This window comes from Struthio camelus, chromosome 1 (genome assembly GCF_040807025.1).
Source record: "Struthio camelus isolate bStrCam1 chromosome 1, bStrCam1.hap1, whole genome shotgun sequence".
In the NCBI taxonomy this organism is placed as follows: domain Eukaryota; kingdom Metazoa; phylum Chordata; class Aves; order Struthioniformes; family Struthionidae; genus Struthio; species Struthio camelus.
The window spans coordinates 69,149,882-69,176,372 of NC_090942.1; the positions used below are offsets into that span (position 1 = coordinate 69,149,882).

Sequence of the window (26,491 nt, forward strand, 5' to 3'; positions counted from 1 at the left end):
TAGAATATTTGAACTCTCAGAAGAGGAATTTATCAAAGGCCATGATTCAAGGCTTCAGTTGCAGATATGCCTGCTCCCCTTTTGATTATTAGAAGACAAAGTTGCATTCTCTTCTTCCTTTCCCCACAGCTTACACAAGCATCATCTCTGTCAAGATACATATTATTTGCTTCTTTAATTGTATCCTTTGAGCAGCAGCACTAGACTTGTATGTACATTTGCTGTGGCACTTCTCTTCATCAATGGCAGGAGAAAGAACAAGAATCAATTCTATTTCTTTATGGTGTCTTTTAACAAAAGAGCTGCATCTTCCACTTAATTGTGTGCTGTGCTACTCAGGAGAGATCTGTGCATCGAAATAATAGAAATGAAAATGCAAAAGGTACTTTTCACTAGGCAACCATGCAACTGCTGTGAATGATCCCACAACCTTTCACTCAGATTGACTACTTGTGTGCTTTTCTGGAATCTAGAGCGTTTTTGAATATCCTACTTGAGTAGGAAGAAGTCTCTGTAAAAATAATTACCCTTAATTAATAAGTTTAAAAGGTATAATAGGTAACTATTTTAAGCACATTCTTTTTCATTGTGGTAGATATGTATGTTATACTTTTAGCGTTACCTTTTTCAATATTATTTGCATACTCCACTAAAACTGTGTGTAGCTTATGTAAACCTGATTCTTTTTGTGGGAACTTTTCAAGCAGTAGCATGAAATTGTTGGTACCTTCAGTAAGTGTTTCAGTAAGTCCCCTTCCCATCCCCAATACCTTTATCAGGAGATCTTCAAACTAGGATGAGGGTGAGGAGAGAGGGGACTGAAAAGCATCAATTAGTAGCACCCAGAATACAGCAATACTGATTTCCTCAGATTCACTTACCTGTTAATTATTACTTCTGTGTTTATATGATTACCTACTTTTCTTTGATTGCGAGCCTTTGTGTTGAGACTCTGTAGCCTAAGATCAAGGAGAAGGTGCGCGTTATATTCTTTTCTTCCAAACTATGTGACTTTGTACGGATGCGAAGATTGATCTTGATTCTAAATCCTGTAAGCGTGAATAAGGAAGCAACACTGAAAATTATCAAGTAAACCCCTTGTTATGAGAGCTTTCCAGAAGTCTTTGCAGAGCAGTTTCTGGGACGAATGACCTGGGCTACTGGAAGGATAACTGTGGAATATCATGTTTGGGAGATACCTAACCTTTGGAAAGGTTAAGAGTGTTTTGGGCATTGCAGCTTTATGGCAAGAAAGTTGACTTTTTTGTTATCTTTCCCTTTGTTTGGCAGGTAGATTGTTTTTTTTTTTTAATAAACTTTTGGGCAAATGCATGTATATTTTGGGGGGAAATGACATTTAGTTTATCTGAAGAACAAACAATGTATACTAATGCAGTTCATTTTAGTAATTAGTCCACATATATAATATGAAGTGCAGTCTGGAAGCATTGACAGTAGTGTTCTGGCAACTCTTAAATCTAGTGGACTTCTCATGTACTTCTTGAGGGTATCCTATTCTGACACAATTACTCCTCCATAGCCACTGTTTTAATGTGTTGCCTTTCTAAACTCTTTTCATTCATTAGTTGGCAATTTTGGCGGCTGCCTGTTTTCACAAGGTATGCTGAGAGCCCCCAAGTTGTTATGATCAAGCTCAAATTTTGGAACCAACCCCTGCAATATGAAGCTGTGGATATTTGATGTGAAAGGTTGAACTATCAGAGGGTAGGAGTTTTAGTGAGAAGCACGCACAAAGTAGAGGTTACCCGAAAATAAAAACTTCTATTCAGTGTGCAGATCTGATTCCTAATTCTGTGGTTAGCTACAGGTTCATGTACCTCTATGTACATTATGTTACACCATTAAGCTTTCAAACAGGGTGCTTGTATGCTCTGAATGTTTGGTAAATTGTATTAGGTGATATTAAAAAAAATCGCTTACATTTGGAACAGCAGCTATTCAGCTGTATTCATGTAATCACTCTTTTTGATACTGTATGATTTAGAAACAGGTATATTGGTGGAAGGAGCTGTGGAGGGCAATTTCCATGCCCATTGCTGTACAGAGACATGCTTTGAGCTCTCTCTTCCCCCTTCCTTCCTTTTTCTTTCTTCCTTTCTACCTGGCTTTTTAACATTGGAAAGTCTAGGGTGACTTAGGCGTTGACACAGAAAAGTAGATGCGGTTCTTATGCACTTAGGCTTCCTTTTCTAGGTACCACCTGCATAATGCTCTGAATGGTTTTTAAGCTCAGTAGATTCTTTGTTAATCTAGCTCAGTAGTCACTGTGCTTATTTTTCCTCTTAACTGCTAGATTTTTTCAGGATGAGAACACTGCAGCCCACAAAGCCTTGCTTCCATTAACAGCTCTGAATATCAGAGCGTTGCCTTGCTGTCTTCTCCTCTGATGACCCTTCGTTAACCTTGCCTAAAAAGCTTGGAAAGCCTTTCTCATATGCTGCAGAAATGCACACAGAAGAACACTTGTCTTTTCTGTATACTACTTGCGCTGCATAACAGGCTAGAAGAACCAGTGTCTTCCCCTCAAGTGTTCAGACATTTGGAAAGCTTGGTACATTGCTGTTTGATGTAGCCTCAGCACAGCTAGATATTTTACCATGGTTATGATTCAGATTATCTGTATTTCAGCAGCACTTTGGAGTCTGTCATTGCTCTATGTTCACAGAGCACATCACATAATGATGATGCATCATTCCTACTCTTTTCAGTGTTTTGCATCTCTCTTGGATAAAAGCTAGATAGTGTTGCTCTAGTGTAGATTTAAAAAAAGAAAAAAAGAAAAAAAAAAAAAGCGGTTTCCCCTGCCACACTATATATAGAATTTCTGTATCTAACAGTATGATATGCTGAAAGCTAGCAAAACTCTTTTGTAATAGGTAAAGTGTTTGGTCTCTATGTCCTCTTTTGTGATCACCTTCCAAATACAGAAGAGGAAACAGCTCTTCAAAGTGCTTAGCAGTTCACATATTGAACTTTTTATATAAAAAAAAAAAAAAAAAAAACAAAAAAACCCCACTAGTTTAAACTGAGCCTCTATCTCCTGCCAGGGTACTTATTTGTAGAGGATGGAGAACTGGGAAGATTTCTAGGTCAGAAATGTTCTGATGTGCATAAAGATGCTCTGACTCCTTGACTGTTTAATTGTACTAGGTATTGAGAAGGGGCAATCAACCTGGAAGATGCATAGCACAAGGCGGAGAGCAGAACTAGTGGCGTCCACACAGGGTGTTTCTCCTGTCCGCGTTGTTGGTCTCTCCTACCATGTGCTTGAAAGCAAAGTGCAGTGTGGCTCTAGTGTGTAGCTGTGTCTGTTTAATGCCAGCTGAGTGTAAATGCCAGTCCTTACTGTTAGGAAAATTGTGAATAATCGATTCTTTATACTAACATGTAGGGTTTCCTTAGGTAACTTTTAAAGCTTGGTCTTTGACTTGCCGTTCTGAATGTCTACTGAATTAATGCTTTGAGACATTTTTTCTTTAAAAGTGCTGAATTGGCGTATAATTTAGGTCAGGTGGTTTTAGTGCTCTTTGTTTAGTGCACTAAACAAAGTTTAGTGAAAGTGGACGGTGGAGGTGATGTGAGGCCCTTACTTGAGCTCAGGCCGAATAGCTATGCTCTGTATCCAGCATAAGTGGAGTACCATGCTTTGCTAACGCAGTTCTGCTGCTTTGCGTATCGGAGCCAGGTTGTGCAGCATTGCGATGCGCCATGCACGCATGTGTGACTTCTTGCTACGGTGTTTGTGGGACAAAACTCAGACTGCGGGAAGTTAATAATGAAAACTGAAGGAAAAAACCTGACTAGAGCCTGTTGGCTGGTGTATAAGCAGCCCATTTGACACTTAAGATTAGTTTAGGTGTCAGAGATGTATTCCCTGTCTTCAGTTAAGAAGGAGGCTGAATGGACGTTAAGCTGTAAAAAGTTCACCAGATGAATATAGAGACTTTGAGCAGATGAGCCTCGCTTTTTGTGACTTGGTACAACAACTAATTTCTTTGTGTTTGTATGAAGCACCTTGGTACAGGAACAGAAGAAGGATGATAGTTCTGTGTATAATTCTTGCTCCTGTGTATTAAATACAGTAATGAAATTGTAATCCTGTACCTGGTTCACCAAGAATGACCAAGATCCCTGTTGTGTGTTAAATATCAATAGCTCTGACAGCTATCTTCTGAGCAAAAGAAATCAGAAGGAAGTGCATGGATAAACGCAGTCTGCCAAGAAAAAAGTATTGGATGGTACGGAGCCGAACAATCGTTTCCCTTGCTGCCTGTCTCTGTTCAGGCTCCTGGCACCGCGGAGCTACTGGTCACGTGCTGGGAAGCCTTGCTGTTTGTTCTGGCTTGTCAAAACAATTTAATGTAGGTGGAAAGGAATGAATGAAATGAGTGGAGTGGGCTTGATGCATCTGTTTCAGTTTGCTCTAAGGGCAGCCCGGTGATTGGGATGTGACAGCGAAGTCCTTGGGGGAAGCTGTCAGTTCAGGAAGAACAATGCTGTCCATTTTGTGGGATAGTTAAAACCATTTTAGGAAGCAAACTCGCTGAGAGTTTGACAGCTTGTATATTTTTAAATATTTGGGCTATATAGGCTCAGCATGTGCTAATTGGGATACAAGGACGTGATTGCTTGCTGACTTCTGGACTTGGGGGCTTGTCTCATCTGCCTAAGGCTGCGTCGTTATTGGCTTAAAAAATGATTGGGGGAGGAGGGTGGTGTCTTCCCCCCCCCCCAAATGTGACTAGTAGGGATTTCAAAACAAACTGATCTCTGAAGGACAGGATATCAACTGCATGCTACTAATTGTTCTTAAAGTGGTTTTTCCTCTTTAGAAAATCAGATACGTTTTCCAGACTTAAAAAGCATCTCTTTTTTTAGTTTCTAGCTGTTTGATTTAAAAATAAATAAATAAATAAAAGAGGGAGAAAAAAACCATTGAATTGATTTAACTAATCCTATACTTTTTGATATTGAAACGTTAAGTTGTAAAGCTTCTTGTTTTGTTACTGGAACAAAATAGTAAATACATGCTGAAATGATCCATCTGTATACCTGTTTAAACCCTGGGCTACAGGAAGAATGCTTTAGGGGATAGGTCTGTTTATTTGAACCACCACTGATATAAATTAACCGAGTGTAGCAGCTTATTTTGAATGATATGCCACAAACTTTTTTCTACCTCTTTAGAGGTGGAGCTGGGTCAAGGGTGGCTGTTGCATTCCTGCGGGGTCCTGTTGCCATATGCAGTGCGTGGGGAGTCCGAATAGTGCCCCTAGTAGCTGCATTTTGAAAGGTAGATCTGAGATTTTGAGTCTCTTGGAGTATGTGCTGATAATTGAGGATCATGACAACTCTGTGCTTCCTAAATTCTTGAAAAATGTCCTTTTAATTTCCTTTAAGTGATTAGAGCTTTTTTTTTTTTTTTTTCCTGCTGGAGCTCTTCTGTACAAAACGTCTGTGTGGATTTCCTGTGATACCAAGAAGTTCTCATTCTGCTACTTTTCCACAAGTATTTCTAGCTAATGTGGGCTGGTAACACCATTTTTCAGTCTTACAGATTAAATGTAGTGTTTGGTCGTCTTGCTTCTCTCAATGTTTTAGTAGCAGCAGCTGCTTAAACGGCATGTTCATACAAGAAAGAGGAACTTCTGCCTTTAAGACAAGTTGTCATGTTTGCCTATGCTAACAGCTCAAAAGATGCCAAAATGTGATATCTGCCATGGGCTTTGCTCGAGTCCATCTCTACACATACAGGAAAGTCTTTCTGTAGAACTAACACGTTATAACGTGTTAGTTCTATGAAATATTGAAGTTTTGAAAATGTACTTGTGACTTTTTTAAAATCCTTAGTTGTAGTAAACTGTTTTCAGGTTTCACTAGGCATGTAATTTGTACAAGTGTAACTGGTTGTGGTGTCTGCCGGACAATTTTGGTGGTATAATTGCACATGTGATCTTCCTGAAGACTAGGTTTTTTTTAGATATCTGCACTCTTTTTAGCTGGTATTAGCCTTTTTAGGCAAAGGAATATTAGTTACTCTGTTGTGGATGAGTTTATGGGTCAAGTAGCCAAGGAAATGAGGGTTGTTAAAGGTAGTATGTGTTACCAGTCAGATGAAGCAAGTGGCTCCCCTGTCCTTTTCTCACAGCTCTGTTTAATGTTAACTTTTGCTGCTGCAATGTGCTGCTGTAAGGTGCAGTGTTTCCTTGACTGCAAAAACATAGCTGTTATTCCGAGTGAAATCTGCTGGCCTGCGTTTGTGTCCAAACTTGTCCCAGTTTATTGGGGCACTGTGACTTTCAAAGTAGTGTTGAGTTACTTAGCATACTGCCATTGTTGGCTTGTTTGGGGGGGGGGGTGTGTTTTGTAAATGCTGGCCTTCAAGTGTTGAGGATCTGTTTCAAATGTCACAGATATGTTTGCAGGAACATGATGTTACCGTTGATGTGACCAGAAAGAGAAATGACTCAAAATATGCATGCCCGTTAGGAGCCTGTTTGTTGATAAGAGTGATTAGCACTTGTTAGGTTCTATTTGGAGCTAGTAGAACAGCGGTAGGGGAAGCTGAATGAGGTCCTTAACGGGGATTAGGCTTACATAGTTAAAATGAGAACTTAATGTCAAGTGTAGTCTAAAATTGGTTAGCAGTACTTGTGGCAGGTGGCTTGTCAGAAAGCACAAAATAAAAGAAACTCAATCCAAGCGTGTGTCTAAAATCTAGTTCGTGGCCAAAAATGAATATGGGTGTTCCTATTACATAACTGAATTTCAAGTAATTTGTTGTGGTGTTTTTTTTTTTAAATCACCATGTGTAATAACTGGATTTACAGCTAGACGCTAGCTTTTAAAATGTGGATTATGTAGATCCAGTGCAGAATCTGAGAATGCCATGCTTAGTTTTCACTGTAAAAATGATTATTTTATTGTAATCTTGTATTCTGTTTGATGTATTGAAAGCTTCTTTAGAAGTCTGTGTGTGTGATAGGTTCGCTGATGTACCTATAGCAGCTCGCCGCTTTTCTGTATTACAGCTGCGGGTAACGCTCAGTTAGCTGCTCTTGAGCAGAACTTGTACTGCCCTCTTTACTGTAAGGAAAGGAAAGGTACTGGATGTGTAAGGCAGTCCAATAAAAGGATCACTTCCACATTCAAAAAAACCTAAGCAGATGTGCATACCTAGATAAATGTGCTTGCTGAACGTTTCTAAAAGGATCACTTCCACATTCAAAAAAACCTAAGCAGATGTGCATACCTAGATAAATGTGCTTGCTGAATGTTTCTAAGAAAAACGTTCCATCAAAGCTTATATTTGTGTAAGGATGCTTTCCTAAGAGTGAGAAGGAGCGGTAGTGCTAATTTCTGCAGAGGGAAATAGTTGCTGATTTGGATGCTTTTGATACCTATAGGTTTCATTTGTGACGCTTAAGAATTTAGCATTTTCCTAAACAGAACTGTAAAAGTATGTGTGTGATTGATATTTATAAGCACTGATTAAACTACTGATCCCGAAGTAAATTCAAATCTATTTGCAAACTTTCACCTGGAAATCTTTTACCATTCTGGAAACAGGAGCTGCATTTGGAAATAATCCAAGCTTGTCCATGCCCAAAGATGCTTTGTAGACCTCGTGGAAAAAGTTAATAATCTAAATAAGCAGAGGGTGGTTTAGACATTAGTATGGCTGAGTAGTATTGAGAAAACACATTAACTGTTACAAGGGAAGAGGAATTACTGCCCTAGAGGACAATAGGCGGTTGTGAACAGTATAAGTAAACTCTGTGTATTTATACCACCCCTTTTTAATTGAAAAGGAAACATGCAGTGAATTTGGATAATTCTGACAGAGAACTCGCCGATTTTTCATAGGTAATTATGCTTGAAACAATGATTCTAAAATCCTGGGGGTTTAGTGTATCCTGAAATGTTTTTTTTTTAATACTACCTGCATATGAATTCAAATTATGTCAGTTGATCAGTCTGATTGATGAGACTATGCATTACTGAACTGAGTAACATGTTGAGACTCTCTTCTCTTGGGATGTGCAACTGAGGCTGGTAATAGCAGGTCACAGCCCCGATTATATTGGAAAGCCGGATGTTGCTACATGATACAGTAGTAAAGTCCAGGAATGCTTTTTTTCAGGATAGGTCTCTGGCCAAAAGATTGTTGTCCATCTCTAGTGTAAGTTTCTTTTTGTTTTCCTGGATACTGGATTAGAGGAAATTTTCTCAGTTGTGAGGTTATGCTTTTAATTAAAGAAAATTAACCCACATTTGCTTGTTCTTTTAGCATTATAAGTGTATCCTATGTGTTAGGGGTTTGATTCTTTTGCCGCTCTATGGAGAGTTAATCCAGTCTGTTGCTGCCAATCTGCATGTTATATGCATAGGAATAACAAAAGGTTTTCTAAACATACGTACATATATATGAGTGTGAGTGTATAAAATGTATATTTATATTTTGTATAAATTTATATACTATTTATATACACACACACAATCTGAGATTGTTATAGAAAGGATTTTGTTTTGCCTAGCCTTGAACATTTTGAATATTTTAGGATATCCTCCTTCCACCCTCAGTCAAACATTAATTCTTGTGAAAATAATTTTCAGGTAGGGAAGGAGGAAACATGAAGGAGGAACGTACTCTACAGACTCATTATGTTTACCTCTGAGAGCAATTGGATTACAAGGAAAACTGTATGAAATAAAAAGCTATAATAGCCTCTTCCAAACAGACTCTTTAAGTGCAATTGCAAACAAAATGGTGTTTAAAAGATAGTTGTGTACTGTGAATGGACAAGTAAGAATTGGCAGTCTCTTTTTCAAGTTGCTGCCTCTCGGGCTAGAAAATAAAGCAAAGATTTCTTACTTACCTTTTCTTTCTCGTTAGGATCGGAAACTGTCCAAGTCAGAACGACAAAGATTTAAAGAGGAAGCTGGGATGCTGAAGGGGCTCCAGCATCCCAATATTGTCCGATTCTATGATTCCTGGGAGTCTACAGTCAAAGGAAAAAAATGTATTGTTCTTGTGACGGAACTCATGACATCTGGAACACTGAAAACGTAAGTAAACTCAGGCGTGCCAAAGCATATGATAATCAGGAGCGCTAAAAATAGGTCATATTTTCAGATAAGTAAGGTCAGAGTGCTTTCGCTGAGGGCTAAACTTACACAGGGAGATTTTTGATTAGGCAGAGTCTTACTAGCACTGCTGGGTGCAGTGAAGCAACCTGTAAGTTAGCAAGCTTGTCATGTTCCTGCTTGTGACTTCCTAGTGAGCACGTACAGGAAAACTTTCAGATTTTGAGAGTTCAGCAGGGCAACGCCGTCCCTTCACTTGTCTTGAAATCTTTCATTTTCTCACAAGCTGCCTTCTGTTTAGAGTGTAAACTACTTGGTAAAAGTTCAAAGCACAGTCTAATTCAAGGCCTTTGAGAAGAGGTATTGGGTGTTACTACTGTAAAAATAATATGTAAAGAGAAGAAATTGTATTTAGTTTAAACTTTATGAAGTAATTAACAAAAATCTGAAATTATTGCTGAAATTAAGCTGCTGCCTGGAATTTCAAGCTATGAAGTAGCTGAGTGAAAATGAATGTCTTTAAGACAGTGTTGACGCCAGGGACTCAAGCTGCTGCGAGAGCCCCCTGGTGGTTTTTAAAGCTTACAGGGAGTTGCACTGAAATCGTACACCTTTGCCTGGGCTGGAGAAACTTGTAGAGCTGTGAGCTTGTTCAGGAACATCGGGTTGCAGGTAGTCTGTTGGAAATAAAATCGCCAAAGCTTGCCATGCAGAGATTGTAGGTCGTTTGTCTTAATTCAGTACCCTTTAAGTCTCTGAGAGGCATTCAAAGCAGCCTGTAGAAGCTGGAAAGAATTTGCAATCCGTTTGTTTAAAATAGCCTGAATGTCCTGTGGGTTTTTTTTGTGATGCTTATTGATAGCCACAAATGGACATGCTTATAGCAGGAAAAAATTGTCCATTGGGATTCTGGATTGCAATTATAGGGACCTGCTTGTCTCTTGAAACAGTGCTGGAAAGCTAAAGATGCAGTAATTTTCTTTATGTGCCTATGTTCAGGGAAGACTTTTTGGAGGTTAGTATTAAGATACTTAAGCAGCAGATGTATGATTTTTATCTTCAAGCCTTGTGCTCAGAGCAATAATAAAGGTTTTACAGCTCTGTATGGATGCCTCTATTTAAAGTTAGAATATGTTCACTTTCCTTTTTTTTATGCTAGAATATATGGTCTTAAATTTAACTGCTTTTTCTCCCTTTCTTCCTGCTTCCTTTCCCTAGCACATATTAGTGTCTGGATTGGCCTATTATATAGTGGCATGAGCAAGTTAAAAAAGGAGTAGTGGAGACTTACAATGTCACCTGTTTGTGAGAAGAAATAACTCTGACTTGCTCACCGTAAGACTATTTTACGGTCTGAGTTATGAAGGTGTATTTATTTTATCCAGAAAGAACTAATGTTGCTTTTGACTTGAGATCTTTTTAAGCTGCAGGCTTATGTTGTTTTTCTCTACTGTATAGCTTATGCATTGTAACTGTAGTTTAGTTTATTCTTGTCCACTTTACTTGAGACCTGACAGACAGACTAAATGAGAATCTTCTGATTTGCCGTAATTAATATCACTAAGTATTTTGTGTACCTTTGCCATGTTCCTAGATTTATACTGAAGCCTCATTTTTGATTATGAAATTAAACTAAGTATCACTTTCGTATTTTTCAGCGTGTGTATCATATTTGCTTTTAATCCAAATGATGTCGTCGTCTTTCTGAGCTTTAGGACATGGGCATTGTAGATGCTTGATGAAGGAGGGGGAAAAAAAAGTTATGAATGCAAGAACAATGTGGTGGCATCTTGAAGTAACTTGTTCTGATGCTTTATCATTTTTGCATACTTTAAAATATATATACACACATAAATAATGTAAAAAATATTGTGGATTCATCCTTTCCAATTGTTATCTGGGCACATTTCTAGTTTTGTGCAAAGTAAAATCCATGAACCTCTGCATAGCAATGGAAAAAAATTATACAACTCAAGTACTGTAATAATTTAATTGCTTTCTGATAGTATATACTAGCATGGAATTAAAATGTTGGGAAAACTGAATTCAGTTGCTTATTTTCATTTTAATAATACTACTAATGAAGGCAATGATTTCTTTCTGACTTAAATCTTAGCCACTAGCTTTGTCACTGAAGGCCACTGTACTGCATTTTCCTATTCTGCTTTACATGAATGTGGCAGTTTTCTAGTAGGACACATACTTTTGCAACTGCTTCTGCTAACTTAATAGGGTTTCTCTGGCTTGCAGAGATGAAATGTTATGATAGATCAGCAGCCTTTGAGCTAAGAAAGATGTTGATACAGAAAGCCAAATTTTAGTTCCCATTTCTCTCCATTCATTGAAGCTGACTATTAAGAAAGCCATATGTCTCATCTTTGCTCTTATTCTGTGCAAAGATCAACTGTCTTCCCCCCCCCCCCCCCTTCTTTCAACTGACTGTTATCTTGTAAAATAGACAGGAGAAACATGGGTTAAATTGGAGCAAGTTCAGCAAAGGGCCGCCAAGATGGCCAGAGGCTGGAGCGCTTACAGTGTGAGGAGAGGCTGAGGGAACTGGGCTCGCTTAGCTTGGAGAAAAGGAGCCTTTGGGAAACTGAAGAGCAGCCTTCTAGTACCTATGAGGAGATCAGAAAGACTGAGTCACACTCTTCACAGTGGTCCATGGTGGGAGGATGAGCCGCAACAGGCATAAATTGAGATAAGAGTTTCAGACCGCATTTAAGCGGAAACTTCTTCACAATGGGCGCAGTCAGGCAGTGGAGCAGGTTTCCCAGAGGGGCTGTTTGGTCTCCATCCTTGGCGATTTTCAAGACCTGGCTGGAAAAAGCCTTGAGCAACTTGATGTGACCTCATGGCTGACCCTGCCTGAAGCAGGAAGTTAGACTTGAGAAGACCTCCTGAGGTCCCGTCCAACCTGAGTTATTCTATGACCCTAAGAAAAATGAAAAGATACTAGCTGATATGGTTGTCTTTTATGTTTGTATATTTATGCCTGATTTCATTTTAAAATGTTTTCTGCCTTAAGTTGATTTGTAACTTAGTTCATGACAATGTTTTGGAAAAATTATAGCAACACCGCAGGATGCTGGGTGACAGTCTGAGCCCAGGTCCTTTAAGAGTGAGAAGCTGGCAGTAAACTACTGTATTTGAAACCAAGAATGTAATTAGGGAATCCAAATGCTGAACTAAAGTGCCCCTGCCATGTGATCTTTGGAACAGGCTCAAGAGAGATGAACGAGGGTTGTGACAATAGCAAAAATTCAAGTGGTAGTTGATGGGATCCAGAACCTCCTTTGGTTCATCTCCTTCCTTGGCTTGGCTTTTTCCCTGCCTTTCTTTACGTTCTGTTTTGAGATTTCCTTATGGAACTGGATCCTGATTGCTTTTACAGATCTGTTTCCACAGCAAGAGGATTGCTAGCAACTTAATTTACAGGTCTATCTTTGAACTGGATAAATTAAAATAGCAGGAATTATTAATGTCTTGAGTTTTTATGTTGTCATTAGTCCAAGTAATTTCATCAGGACTTGTTCTCCTCATCAAGTGGATATGTAGAGAACGAATGCTGCCATGGGCCAATCTAGCTGCCTTGGTTTTACTTTAAGATTGTAACTTAAACTTCATAATGATCACAGAATTTGCCACTAGTCTTGCCTTATTGTGAAACTGGTCAGACTTGAACTGAGCAACACTAGCTGAATAACAATTAAAGTCCTCCCTGTACAAAAGGTACTTTTTCAACAGTTCCTTCTCTAAATGCATTTTAGTCCATATATTTTAAAAAGGAAGGGAAGAAGGAAAGAGTTCTTTGCTTTAAATGGATTTGCCCAAAGAGAGAATGTGAGAATATGCCAGCTTAAGTCATGTTAATCACCTGCTGTGCTACCACAAAGCATATGGATACTCTGACAGGTTGTTTATTTTATGGCATCTCTAATCTGTTGTTAAGAGTGTGATCTTATTCTGCTCCTTATGTCACAAGTACTGGAAAATATTTTGGGGATCAATTTTGACTCTTTGGCTATGGATTTTAAAAGGCAACAATGTTAGAACAATTCAGGCTGGGCCATCTTCTTCCTGCAAAGAGGTAAACTGACTTTACGTATAAACTGCTCCACGCCAGTTCTTTGGCAGAGTCTACATAAAGATCTGCTTTTCCTCTGTCTGCTTTCCCCTACCTCCCTGCTTTATTTTTCTGAAGTAGTGAGTAGTATCAGTCAGATTCAAGTGATCAAACCCTGTCCTCTTCCAGGGAAGTGATCTTCATGAATTTCTAACTTACTTGACAAACTCAAGAAGTAAATTTGAAGCAGGTTTCCCGTTTAGCATGGAATGTTTGGCCAAGGTGCTTGCACTGATACTGGTAACTCAGTTGTTCTGACTTCATAGCTCTTGCACCATTCGCAACAGCTCCTTACTTCGTTGATCTGTAGCATTTTTTGGCTCTCTTCCTGCCTCTCTTCCTCCCCACCCCACCCCTTTTATTTAGTCAAGGAAAAGGCTGTAACTACTTAGAGCACTTTAGGGGTAAAAGGTAGAGTGAACTCTTAAATGAGTAGATAATGTGGTGATGTAACGCATACGTCTTTAAGTATTTGTATGCCTCTAAATTTAGCAAGCCAGCTATCTAGTTATTGTAATAACTGACTTCGGCGCATATATAACCTACTGTTACTTTTTCCTTAGGTATTTGAAAAGATTTAAAGTGATGAAAATCAAAGTGCTACGAAGCTGGTGCCGTCAGATACTGAAAGGCTTGCAGTTTCTACACACGCGCACTCCTCCCATTATCCACAGAGACTTAAAATGTGACAACATTTTCATTACTGGCCCCACTGGATCAGTCAAGATTGGAGACCTGGGTCTGGCGACTCTGAAACGAGCTTCTTTTGCCAAAAGTGTAATAGGTAAGCCTCTCTTGTCTTGGAGGCTGGTGAGCCGCTCTACCTGCTTGGAAGCTTGAGTCTTTTAAGAAAATTAATCAAGGTACATGTGGTACCATAAGGGTACATGTGATACCAAAGCCAACAGTGTGCAGGCTTTGTTTCTGGGCTGTTGAGGTCATTCTATGTTTCTGATGAGAATACATGCCAAAGTTTTGATTGTGCTTTTGGTATTTGTATGTCGACATTAAGTGTTTTGGAATATGTGTTTATTGCCCTGCAACACTGTTGATAAAACCGCTCTTGCTTCACTACATGTAAATCTGAGCTTCAGTATGGTGTTTCTTCAAGAAACATGCAAATATGTTTTGATGACAGAGCTCCTCTTTCTAACAACATTTTGATATTTAGTCTGTCGTTCATTTATATAGCCAAATTCTTCGGATTGTCACCATGCATTAGTATTCAATCTGTTACACTTCAGTTTGAAAGTAATCAGAAACTAAAGCCTATCAGAGAAAGTCAATCAAAGCTATTAAATGCGAAGATGGTAATATAATGTCATCTTTGGGAAGTCCCTAGAATGTGGATTTCTGTAAGTTAGCAGAATACATTAGGGGTAGTATTGCCTTGCGTTGGCTCTGTTCTTTTCCTTAAACATTCACTAATGGCCCATGTCAGAAATAGGCCATTGAGGGGTTGGAGCCACTACAGTCATTCTTGTGACTCCTTTAAAGAATTGGTTTTATCAGCTTTGTTTTCATAGTTGTGTGAATAGGCTGCAGGGAATGAAGTTGTTCTTCATACTCCTAATATTTAAAGCTTGCTAAAATGCAATACTGCTTAACAGTCCTATGCTGAATTCCTTGATGGGACAAATGATATACATCTGTAGATTGTCTTGTGAACTATCACTAAAATATTTCCTGCTTTTTAACCAGGTGGAAGTATTAATAGAAAAGAAATGTACACAGTATCAACAAATTAAATGTTTTTTTTAAACATATGCTTCTTATCTTCTAACTTATAATTGGAAAATTACCACTTATCTTGTTAACCATTAATGGTTAGCCTTTGGATAACAGATTACAATTACATTCTCTTTTTTGGTTTAGTGGGGTGAAAACAAGCAATGTGGCTATGCTGAATGACCTGTAAACTGTCTTGAATCTGGTGTCTGCAGGAAATAATTCTGTGCTTACATTTGCAAAAAGCAAGCTTGCATCTCAGGCTTAAAGTAAATCTGATCATACGATGCCATCTCTTTGCTTACAGAGGGGGTGCTCTGATGCTTCACTGGGCAATAATTTTCTGCAAACTATTTAAATGGGACTTGTTGAATCTCACGCTCTGTGCCTGTAACTCAATCTCTCTGTATTTCTAAGTATTTTTGACTGTAGGATGTCCCTCACTAATGCCTGTATCTGCAGTAGGCCTATAAATATACTGCAGGTGGAAGGTAAGTATATGAAGAAAAGGGCTCTGGTGAGTGGCCTTTGCAGAAAATTACTTTTTCTTCTTTCTCATGAAGATTTATATTTGTAAGAGTTTTTCATTGCAAGGCCTTTCTTGAACCATTCTACTTCAAAAAGTAAATGGCGAGCACTAGGTCAGAGACTAGCTGTGGGCTCTTACCAATGCTACTTCTTTTGCAGCAGAGGGCAGTCAGGTAATTTTTGAAACAAGGTTTAATATGCCTCCTTTTTTACAGGGAGAAAAGGTAAGTGTCTTAACTCTCCTTAGTATTTGGTTTGCAGCCTATGGCTAGTCTGACTGTTTTTCCTTCTTTGTACCCCCACCCCTCATTTGACTCCAGCTCAATCCAATCTGTTTTGATGCTTGCATTGACTAACATGTATAAAGCGGGGATTACCTCAGCGCTTTCCTGACATTCTTATTCCATAAAGGCCTTGCAATGGACGACTCACAAAGTATGTTGATGCAACAGAGTGACTAAGGGTTTCCTCCCTCTTCTTTTTGCCTCCACTTTCTCTTGTCTCACAGGTCTGCCCATCCGCTTCTTCCTGCGGTGAGTAACGCCAGCAGCCTCTGCTCGCTTTGAGACATTTAGAGTCTGAATCGTTCTTTTAATTTAAGGTACCCCAGAATTCATGGCCCCCGAGATGTATGAGGAGAAATACGATGAATCCGTTGATGTATATGCTTTTGGGATGTGTATGCTAGAGATGGCCACGTCTGAGTATCCTTATTCTGAGTGCCAAAATGCTGCGCAGATCTACCGACGAGTGACCAGTGTAAGTTCCTCCCCACTACTGATTTTAAAGCTATTACAGCTAGCAAAGGAGTACAGCTGGCTAGCCTGGTAATGCACAAGTGTGGGGAAGAAGACAAGCTGACTAGGGTTTGGGGGAGAGGGATGGGATAGAAGGGAATAAAATGGTTCAACTTACCAAACAGCCAATCAGAAGCCTGTAAAAGTGAGTGGAAATAAAATTTCATGTGTGCTAACACCCCTCCTTCAATATGTAAGAAGGTAATGTGTAAGGCTGGAGGAAAAAAAAAAACACAGTAGAATAACAGATTATTTTTGAAGCCACTCTGGTTTCAAAAACACTGTGGAGGAAGTGTTTTGGTCTTGAAGACTACCTAGTTAAGTTTGTTCTCTGAAATAAAGCCGGATCACAAATTCAGAGCACTATGGCTTAGCTACCTGCTGAGGCAAATCGGAAATTGTTGCTTAAAATGATTTTAAGTTAATAGTTTACTGAGTTCCAAGTGGTCCTTAGTTACCATGTCAGGTAACTAAGTACCGTGTCAGGTAGTTACCGGTCAGGTGCACTTTTCATAATTAGGCAGTGGAAATACTTGATAAATAGAAGGCAGGTATTTCATGTTGAAGAACGCTGGTAAGCGTAGTAGTGGTGGAGGTGTTGCTTGTAAAACCAAATAAAGGTGAGAGAAGAAGCAAGAGATTTGAATCTGCCCATGTGACTAGGCTAGGTGGAACCCACAGACCTTGAACATACGAAGCAGGACTATAATGCTAAAAAATTTTAAAATTGTTGGTGGTTAGACTTACTTTATGGTCTCTAAAAGTGCATGGAAATTACACCAATGCAGGAAAGAAAAGCGAGTGTGTTCAACCTTCTGATCTAAGCATTCGGAAAGAATAGTGAATGAGGTGGCTCAGAAAAGCAAAAATCTTTTTCAGTTGGAAATTTCAGAATACCTGTGCACGCATGCACCGGAGGAAAAGAACTTTCCTTTATCGATAGATGGGAGACTAAGTATTCCTGTTAGTCTTCTGGTGTGTATTACCTTTCAGAAGGTGAGGACTTAATAATAAAAAGACTTGCTTAGCTTCGGAAAAATAAAATGCTCTCTTCTTTCTAATGCCTCACATTATAAAAGCAGGACACAATTGCTGACTGCACACATGGAAGAAAGGGTGTTTTTCATGTTAGAAGTAGTGAATTCTGCAGGAAGGCTTGGTGAAATAAGAGGATTTCTTGTTTGAAGGAGAATGTGATAGAGGCACAAGAGGTAGATGAAAAAGAAGGAAAAAACATTTTTTTTAGTTTTTTGAACAGATGTTAGAGTAAGTGAGCTTATTTCTTTAGTATGCTGGTGAACTGTCATCTATAATTTTCTAAACTGAGAGAAACAAGTGTAAAATCTAGCAGTTGCTCTGCTTTAAGAGCTGCAAACTATCTTGATAAGTGAAAGAAAACAAAGAAGCCTGTCAAAACAGTCTTAGTGGTATCCTTTGGTACCCTTGTATATGCATCTTAGCCAGAGCCAAAGCAGTGTAATTTCATTGTGGAACTGACGGATACGTTTTCTTGGAACAATCTGAAGTTGATCTAACTGCCCTGCCCTTTCCTTACAACAGGCTAGGAACTGAGCAGCGGAGAGAAGAATCAGCTCATGAGACAGTCTTGGGTTTGGAGGTCCCCAGCTCTTATGAGCTGTCTTTTCGCTGGTTTGTGAAATTCTTAGCAAGTGGAAAGTTTTATAGTGACTTGTAGCAGACAAACTTGTCTAGAAACTTATCAGGGTTACCACTTGTTTGTTATACCTTTGGCAACCTTGGTACATCTGTCTTCCTATCCTTTTTTTGGTTGACTGTTGAACTTCTGAGTAGATGAGAAACCCTGAATGGTCATCTTATCCAGCATAGTATTCAAAGCAGGGTGAAGTTCTATTGTTGGGTCCCTCTGTCCGAGAAGTCTTTCTACTTCACTCTGCTATTGATGATTCACGGATTGAATTTAGATATTGATTTCTTCAGCTTTTCATCTACCATGCTAGAGAGAATCTAAAATCTCCTTTAGTGTGAAATGAGGGAAATACTGTTGTTACCTTTCACAAGAAGGGAAGGATGGGAAGATAAAATGAAGCATGCATGTGTCTGCTTCTAGGCTGGGAATGAAGCCTGTGTTCTGGTATATTTAGTTTGTTTATCTGCTTATATTCCCTAAGCAGTTTCCTAGTTAAAAACAAAACAAAACCAAAAACTTGAATAGGTTTCAAGGAGGACTTTCTATGAAGAAGAGACAGTCTTCTCAGGGAATGAAGCACAAACCTGTCCTAACTGAGTTTGGAGAATTCAGAGTTTCTTCCATAACATGAAATGCAGAACCATGTTATGAAAGAGAAATGAAATTCTCTTTGTATCCTTTTTACCAATTCATGAAAGCTCTGCAAAGCTATATAAAACCCCTGAAGTTTTCTGTTCTTGTCCTTTGTTCCACGTGAAAGAAAACAAGATTTTCTGACTGTCCTTTCAACAGAGATTTTAGGAATTTAGACAGTGTCTGGAGTTGTGGGTGTAGGCTGAATCAGTTAAGAAATTCAGTACTTAAAAGTACAGTATGCGAGTCATCAATGATAGAATGTAGCTGGAAAACTCCCTGTGTGGATGAACCTAACAGTACTTACCAGCGCGTTTCCCTTTCTCCTTCCAGCATAAGTTAATGTGGCTTGTGATAGCTGTTTAGCATTTCCAATTAACCTCTTTAGTCTGTTACTTTCCTAAGAATGTTTGAGAATATTTTGAGGTAGCAACTGTAGCCCCATTGTGCCTTAAATGAAAGGTTTATTTTATCCAGGAGCACACACAAGCACCAGAGGGAAAGACAATAACGATGGGCTGTCGTTGGCAGTGGTGAAAAAACATGTCATGTGGGAGCTAAAAACCACTGAAACCCCAAAGGCAATAGGATCAAAATGTGCAGCCACACAGTGCAGGAGATAGAATATCTAAGTTAACTGATTTCCCTCTACCCCTATTTAATGCACTATTAGGCTTAGTAAAAAGGACAGTGTTGCTCCATTACCTTAGATTCTAGCAATTGTTTGGGTTAGAAACACCTGTAGACGGTGTTTCAGTGGCCGGGGCATCTTGTCAGGACTAGACTCAATACTACAGACTTAAATTCCTACCTCCTGTTTTGTCCTTGCTTTGGTCTCGCTTCTGTAATGGCCTTTGGCCACACCACGTTTTGATCTTACTCCTTTTGTGATTGCTCTGATGCCCAGGTGGGATGTTAGCACTTGCTTATGATATTCAGTTATGTGTCCTACCTCTTCTGTTCAGGCTCTTCCCTGTTACAAGCAATTTTCTAATTTAATAATGCAGTTAGCTTTGATGTCTAGACATTTGCTAACCTAAAGGCCGAAGTTCCTTCCTGAGTTAAGATGTTTGGCCCAGACAGTTGCTGTTGCTTCACCTCTTGAAAACAGCACTGCTGCGTGAGTCTGGGGTTTTCAGGATGACTGTCTCTACTGTTTACATTTTCTCACTGAAAAGTTCCATTTTTTTTCCTTAACAAAGGAGTGTTGGGGCAATGTTCCTGAATTTTTCCCTGGCCCAAGGAAAAAAGTACAAGATTTTGAACGGGTATTCTGGCTCATTTTGAATAATGCCTAGTTTAAAATAGCTGCCTATAGCTTTTAGGGTTTAAGGTTGTTATGTTAAATGTTTTACAATTCTGGTAGAGACTCAGCAAGCATTGGTGACAAAAAGTATTGACCTTTGTACTTGCCACCTCTAGTAGGCTCCGTCCAGACCCTTTCACTAGCAGTTTCTTTTGAATGGAGAATGCTCTCTGCACGTCTTCACACTCAAGTGTAAAGACGTTGCCTCCCTTTATTTTTATCAAATCACCGTGTTGTAGTTTTGTCTCCAAAAAAGCCAACTTTCTTCTGTGAAACTGTCCTCTACTATACTTTGGAAATGGTTCTGAATATATTAGTAGTTAGTATTTAAACAAATGACAATTCCTGGCATTTTTACCTTACTGTAAAAAACAAAACAAGGTTCCAAGATTTAAGAGATTTAAGCAGTATTTCTCTTCAGCTAGGACTGAACGTATGCAGCGGGAACTTAGCTTCGATAAAGACACCTACGGCTGTAATTAACTGAAAATGATAAGCTGCGCTATTAAAGCAGCGTTACCTGCTCCCGTGATTTCTCCCTCTCCCCCCAGTCTGTGCAGAGACAGCTGTCCGTTTAGGTGCGTGATGCCCTACTAGATTAGGGAACGGGTCCCCTTTTTGTGAGTCTGCACCATATCACAGCAATTGTAGATAGTTCCAATACAAAATGTAATAAAGATGTTTAATTCTGTTTTATACTCACTTGCACAAAAAAGTGGTGTGAGATCTTGGTAAAATTTAGGAAGGCTTTTCTGTCCATCTGCCGTCATTCCTCTCTGGAGACTGTTATTCCTTCCTTGACCTGTTTCATGCATATTTACATTAATTTGTCACAAGAAATTTTCGAAATGGACTCTACTGTATCTAAATTAAAACAGAGAAGCGGAACGGACATCTTAAATCTATTTTTTTAATTTAGCCTGTTTGGGAAGCGGTGCATTGGAGGCTTAATTAGGCTACCTTTAGCTGCTTTGTCTGAGACTTCAAGACCTCTGCAATCCCCACTGTTGCTTCAAAAGTTAGCTTGGTATTTTTGCTTGTGTTGCAGTTGCCACTCTCAGATGCAGTGTAGACTTTGTTTACCTCTGCATCATGTTTCCTTTGAGCTTTCTTTTCTCGGCGCAGATTTTGCTAAATGCGCAGAGGTACTGTTTTCTCAGTCTCCGATACTTCGATGTATTAAATTTTCCAATTGGCTTACCCTTCTGGCACTAGTCAAAGCACAATTAATGAGGTTTATTATGCATATTTAAGTCATTATTCCATATCTACCACTGAAATAAAAATCCAGACGTACTCATTCCAAAAAAGTTGACAAGAACTGTCCTGCAGTTTGAAATGTGTTGCTTGTCTACATAGAGTACGAATAGAAAACTCTCCCCTTCCCATTGAATAAACTTTCCTTTTGAGTTCTCCTGATAGACTCAAACACGTGTGTGTATATATAGTGTGCATATGAATGAATATATTTAAATAATATATATTACTTACCTAGAATTCTCCATACTTACTTTGATAAAGTGAAGTTTTGTCCTTGCTTTCACCAAAAATCCAGTCTCCTCTTTGTAAACAAACATCTACCTTCTGAGCTGGCCTTAGGAGGAGAAGAAAAAAAGCATTTTGCATTTTTGACTTCAAAAAAGAGTTGTTCTGTACTGGACTGTACCACAGAATGGACACCACTTTTCTCTGTTCTACAGAGCTTAAAAAAAAGGCCTGAGGGAACAAGGTACATAATAAGTAACCTGACCAGGTGGTGTCTTAACTGGTTTTAAAATCCATAATTTCCCTGGCTTGTGGGAACTGAGGCGCACTGGTTAGAGTCAAGGTCATTCTCTTGGCCTGGAAACCAGACAGTTACTGAGCTTTGCAGTGTGGTCAAATGAGATGAAATTAATCTCTTCAGCGGACCTGAAAGTTAGACATTGTAAAGCGTCCAACCTAGTCATCTAAATTCCCTTTCCTTGCATCAGAGGGAGGTGGGCAAGTCATTCCATCTCTATCTGTTTTTTGTGCTAAGCAGTCCTGGGCAGCAAATTTAAATGCCTGGCCTTTAGACTTCTGAATAATCTTCCCTATAGTGTCTAATGAATGTTCATGAATACTAGCATATCTAAAATGAAACAGTCTGTGGAAGACCTCTTAGAGTCTCAGTCATTTCTAAGCATTTTTGGCCATCTCTTGAAGAGAAAAAATTGATGAGATCAGAAGTTCCTGTTCTCCCCTTCCCTGCTGTTTTGCTATCAAGCATCCTTTTTAAATTAAGCTGCAAGTTGCTTGCTCTTTCCGTTAATGCAAATTCCTCTTTTGCTTTCTAGAATCATTATGTGACTTGTTAGGCATACACAAAACTCTGTTTCATTACCCTGAATAATTTGGTTTCGTGGTTTAGTTCAGGTAGATCTAGAGATGCTCTTCCTAGCAAGTTTTCTAGTGGAAAAAGCATCAGGAAAAATATGCGGGGAGAAGTAGGGGAGGAAATCTTCAAACAGTGCAGATGGAGACTTTTGTTAAAGCAGAGAATAAAAAACACTGTGCACTTTTAACCAAGTCCAGGAAGCGGGTTAATGGGAAGAAGAAAGGGAAAACTTTTAATTGTGTTCACGGGGGGGGGGACTTCAGGAACTTGGAAAAAAATTACACATCGGATCCAGTTCCTCAGCATCACTCTGAGTGGACTAAAGAATACCTACGATCCCACCACTTATCTTCTCTGCCTGTGCACCTCTTTGTTTATTTGTGTGTTTTGGGGGATTTTTGTTTTTAAACCACTCTCATTTTCAACCGTTTTCATAAGGCTTTTAAGAAGTATGTAAGGGCAGTGAGGAGTCTTCCTGTGTGGAAGTTCAGTCAGTGACTCATCAATTCAGATGCACAAACCTAAAGAATGGAAGATGGAAAAAACAGATTTTTTTTGGTTTTAGTTTTGCCTTTTTCAAAAAAGAAAATAATTAGGTTAGCAACCCAAAGGATCAGCTAAGACTCTGAGTTACAACACGCTCTGCTGTTTACAGAGCTAAGGCCGATGATATCTGAAGTTGAAAGGAGAAATGAATTCCCATTCAAATGAGTTCTTTCTAAACGTTTTTGGAAGTTGATCTTAGAAGTGTTCGTATTATTCCACCCCAAAGATTCCAGATTTAGAACCGTTTCCTCAGTACTGGTGTTGTAAAACAAACTTGGTTTGAAGCAAAAGAGGATTTTTCTTGCTCGTACCGCTCACCTCTGAGCCTGGAATGCATGTCTTTACAATTTTGAACTAGCTATGATTTGATATTATTAGATTTGAATCATGTCTAATATGATTTAAAAAATGATCATGAATTAAAATAAGGGGGGGGAACTGTGAGCTTCAGCTGAGTTGCATAAAATGAAGATCTAATGTATTTTTTCAGTGCGAAATTCTAAAATGTGCCTCTGTTTTGTTTTCTTAAATGTATGGGATTTTTTTGTTTTGGTTTGGTTTTTAGTAACAAATTAGCTAGCAGGATACTGAGTCAAACAAACAAACAAAAAACCCCAAGGTTCGTTACCTCTTAAGGGTCAGGCCTCCCAAAACCGTGATGCCACGAGAAATTTGACGGTGTTCTGCCCTGTCCTGACATCTGCTTAGCTCTTACATTACCTGGGGTTAAAGTAATTCAACAAAAGACAGGAAGCTGACCCTTCTCTTGGGAACAGGGAGGTGGTCAGTGTTTTAAAATCCCTGGCTTTGGAGTGTTGTGGGAACCATTAGTGAATCACCGAAATGACATGCTAGCCATTACTATGGGGAGAGTGATACCTCAGTGTTATTTATTATCATAGCACCATTACTCAGAAATACTGATGTTAACGGATGGGCTGGTATTTCTTATTCTACCAAGTGTACGTTGTACTGCTGTAGTCTTGCAAGGATAGGGGTGGGATGAGTCCAGGAAAGTTTTAGTCTTCTGGAAGCTCAAAGCGTTGTTAGTCTCAAAATAGCTTATTTTTGACTCGCCGTGTGATTCATAGGCCAGAACTCCACCAGAATTTTTCGTAAGCTCTATATAGCTATCCCCAGGTTACTCAAAGCCTTGTTCCTAGAACAGACACAGGCATGTGGATGTGCATATCTTCTAATACGGGCACAAACCAAACCATTCAAGAGGAGTGAAAGTAACTGAAGTTGAATGTGATTTTGCAGAAGTAATTTATTCCTAAATAGAATATAGAATAAAGTAGAGAGAAACACTAGGCTAGAAAGTGTGTGTAAGAAACCCTGTTGCCTGTCGTGTGTAGTATTCCCCCTCGCCCCCAAGGGAAGGGAGTTGTTGCTTCTCTGTCCAGTGACAGTATTTAGAGGCTTCCTAAAGCTGTGAGCTTGTGACCTTTGTTTTAAGGTAAATTTCCTTCAGAGACGTTTCTGCTTTATCATTCCTCCCCACCAAGTTCCCTGTGTAGCAGGGATACTTTTTAGGACCCTCCTCTGAAACTGTTGAATCTCTGGTACCTAGCAGAGATCCTTCTCTCCTATTAGAATAAGTCATAACATAAAGGGGACAGTAAGTTTTGAGGAGTGTTCATGGTGCATTGACTGAATTGTGCGCTATTTTCAGAATTTGCAATATTAGCCTGATCCTGTTAGTAGATATCTTCTAAGGGATAGTCCCGATAGTGAGCGTGAGGCCAATGGGAGAGATTTAATGTTGGATTGGTATACATATACTTTTTTTTATTCAGTCCCAGGTCCACCTGGACCTAATCTGTGACTTTAGAATTAGTATTGCTATATTCTTAAGATGAGCGCTAGATGGTGTTTTTCTGTCAAAATGGTTGCTGTTAAAGCAGAAGAACACAAGTAAAATAATTTATTTATGGAAAATACGTTTTCAGACTGAAAATCAAACATAGATATTTTTGTTTTATTTTTCTTTCACCATCATACTTCCAAATTTATGGTGCTAAAATGCATGTTGTTTGTTTGTTTGTTTGTTTTTTGAAAGCTATATCCAAGCTGAAGTCCTGACAAAAGAGAAGAGTTGTTCAGCTAGCTCAAGATGTATATTACTGCATATTCTTGTTGAAAAAGCATAGGCAGTTGCAACTAAATGTGAAGATAAGAACTGTGCATGATAGATTAAACTGATCCTACCTTTTCATTCTCGTGCAAGAGCAAAAACTGTAAAGTTCGTGCTCAATCCACTTGTCCAGTCAGTCTTTACTGTTGCATTGGGACGTGTATCCTTATGCTGTATATTTCTAAGCAACAGCTTTTCTAAGCACTAAATGCAGCAATATTGTAATTACTTGAAAGTGATAGACTGAGGAATTTTGTTCCGCCTCTTAGTTACAGAATTTGCTGTTGTAGAGCTTATATAATTTATGCCCTACTTGCTAGAGAAGGGTGCTGCAGTTGCAGAGGGTCCTGTGAATTAGTTCATCTTCTTTTTAACTAAAACCATCTCTTCAGAGTCATGAGGACTCTAGATTCTGCCCTTTGAAACTGACTGATGCTTTCATTTTATTTTCTTTGGTGAGCCCGAAGAACAGAGGATTCGTGTCTACAGTAAAAACTTAAATTGCCTGTGTACTGGGCTAGGTAATTAGTCAAGGGATAGTTGTAAGGCATGGTGTATATTCAACAGTAGTACATGATGTAATTTACAGTTCAATGCTATCAGAAGTACAGTGGTTGTTTTACTTGCTTTGTTGTTATAACCTTTTCCTTATGAGTGCTGGAAAGTATCACAGCCAGCAGTATCTAGAAAGAATTAATATCGATTCTCGTTCAAGTTTAACTGTGTGGAAAAAACATAACCCAAACAACAGAGCCTTAGCCCAGTGCATCTGTCCAAAATTAGCTTTGCTGATGGGCTGGATCTTCAAATACGTGCAACTGTAAAGCTTTTAACACTGTAATTTTTTTGGCTCTACTAAGTCAATAGATAGTACTGAGGCACCTAGCAAAGCCTTTGGATAAGCAGGTAGTGTTCTGCAGCTCCTGGGCTTGGAGATCAGCTGCAGAATAGAAATACAGAGATGACGGGGAGTAAGCTGTGATGGCTAGTCAAACAAGAGGAGTGTATTTTCTTCTTTTTACCATAGATGAGCTCATACAAATTACTAGATACTTATTTTAAAGCAACCTCACAAATTAACTTCAGGAATAAGCAGTTAGTATGAGTGTGTTGATCATATTACAAATATACCTTGTGCAAATAACTTTCATCATGTTGTATGCTTGGGAGTTTTTTTCCCCTGTTTTTCCTGCTTTTGCCTTTTGTGTTTATTAACACCTCAAAATTGTTTGAGAGTAAGTGGTAAATGGAGGAGGAAAAGTTTCCAAACTATGATTGATCAGGTTGCAGCAAGCAGGCCTATATAAATACTACCTTGCCTCTGTTGTCTTTATAATGCTTTTGTGAAGTCTGAATATGCACAATAATCTGTTGCAAGTCTTTAAGACTGCTGGTTTGGGAAAATTTAAGAGTCATTGGACTTGGATTACTTACAGACCTGTGTAAGAATGGGTGAATTTTGCATCTCCAGCTTCTCCTAACTGAAGATGGACTGGTTGAGCTGTTTCAGTGACATAGAAGAGCTCCCTCAGATAGCTGAGGGAGATATTTTGG

The 26,491-nt window shown here is 39.0% G+C and overlaps 1 protein-coding gene across 10 annotated transcripts in view; it reads left to right on the plus strand.

Annotated features, from left to right (window-relative positions):
- Positions 1 to 26,491, plus strand: part of WNK1 (WNK lysine deficient protein kinase 1) — a 111,248-nt gene that overhangs the window by 28,084 nt on the left and 56,673 nt on the right. For all 10 annotated transcript variants that reach the window (XR_011141655.1, XR_011141667.1, XM_068947031.1 and 7 more), the window contains exons 2-4: positions 8,918 to 9,090; positions 13,798 to 14,018; positions 16,092 to 16,249. Coding sequence is in view for 8 of the 10 variants with exons in the window: in XM_068947031.1 (XP_068803132.1) it covers positions 8,918 to 9,090; positions 13,798 to 14,018; positions 16,092 to 16,249 (552 nt within the window). In the remaining 2 variants the exon portion in view is untranslated. The remainder of the gene's footprint in view (positions 1 to 8,917; positions 9,091 to 13,797; positions 14,019 to 16,091; positions 16,250 to 26,491) is intronic.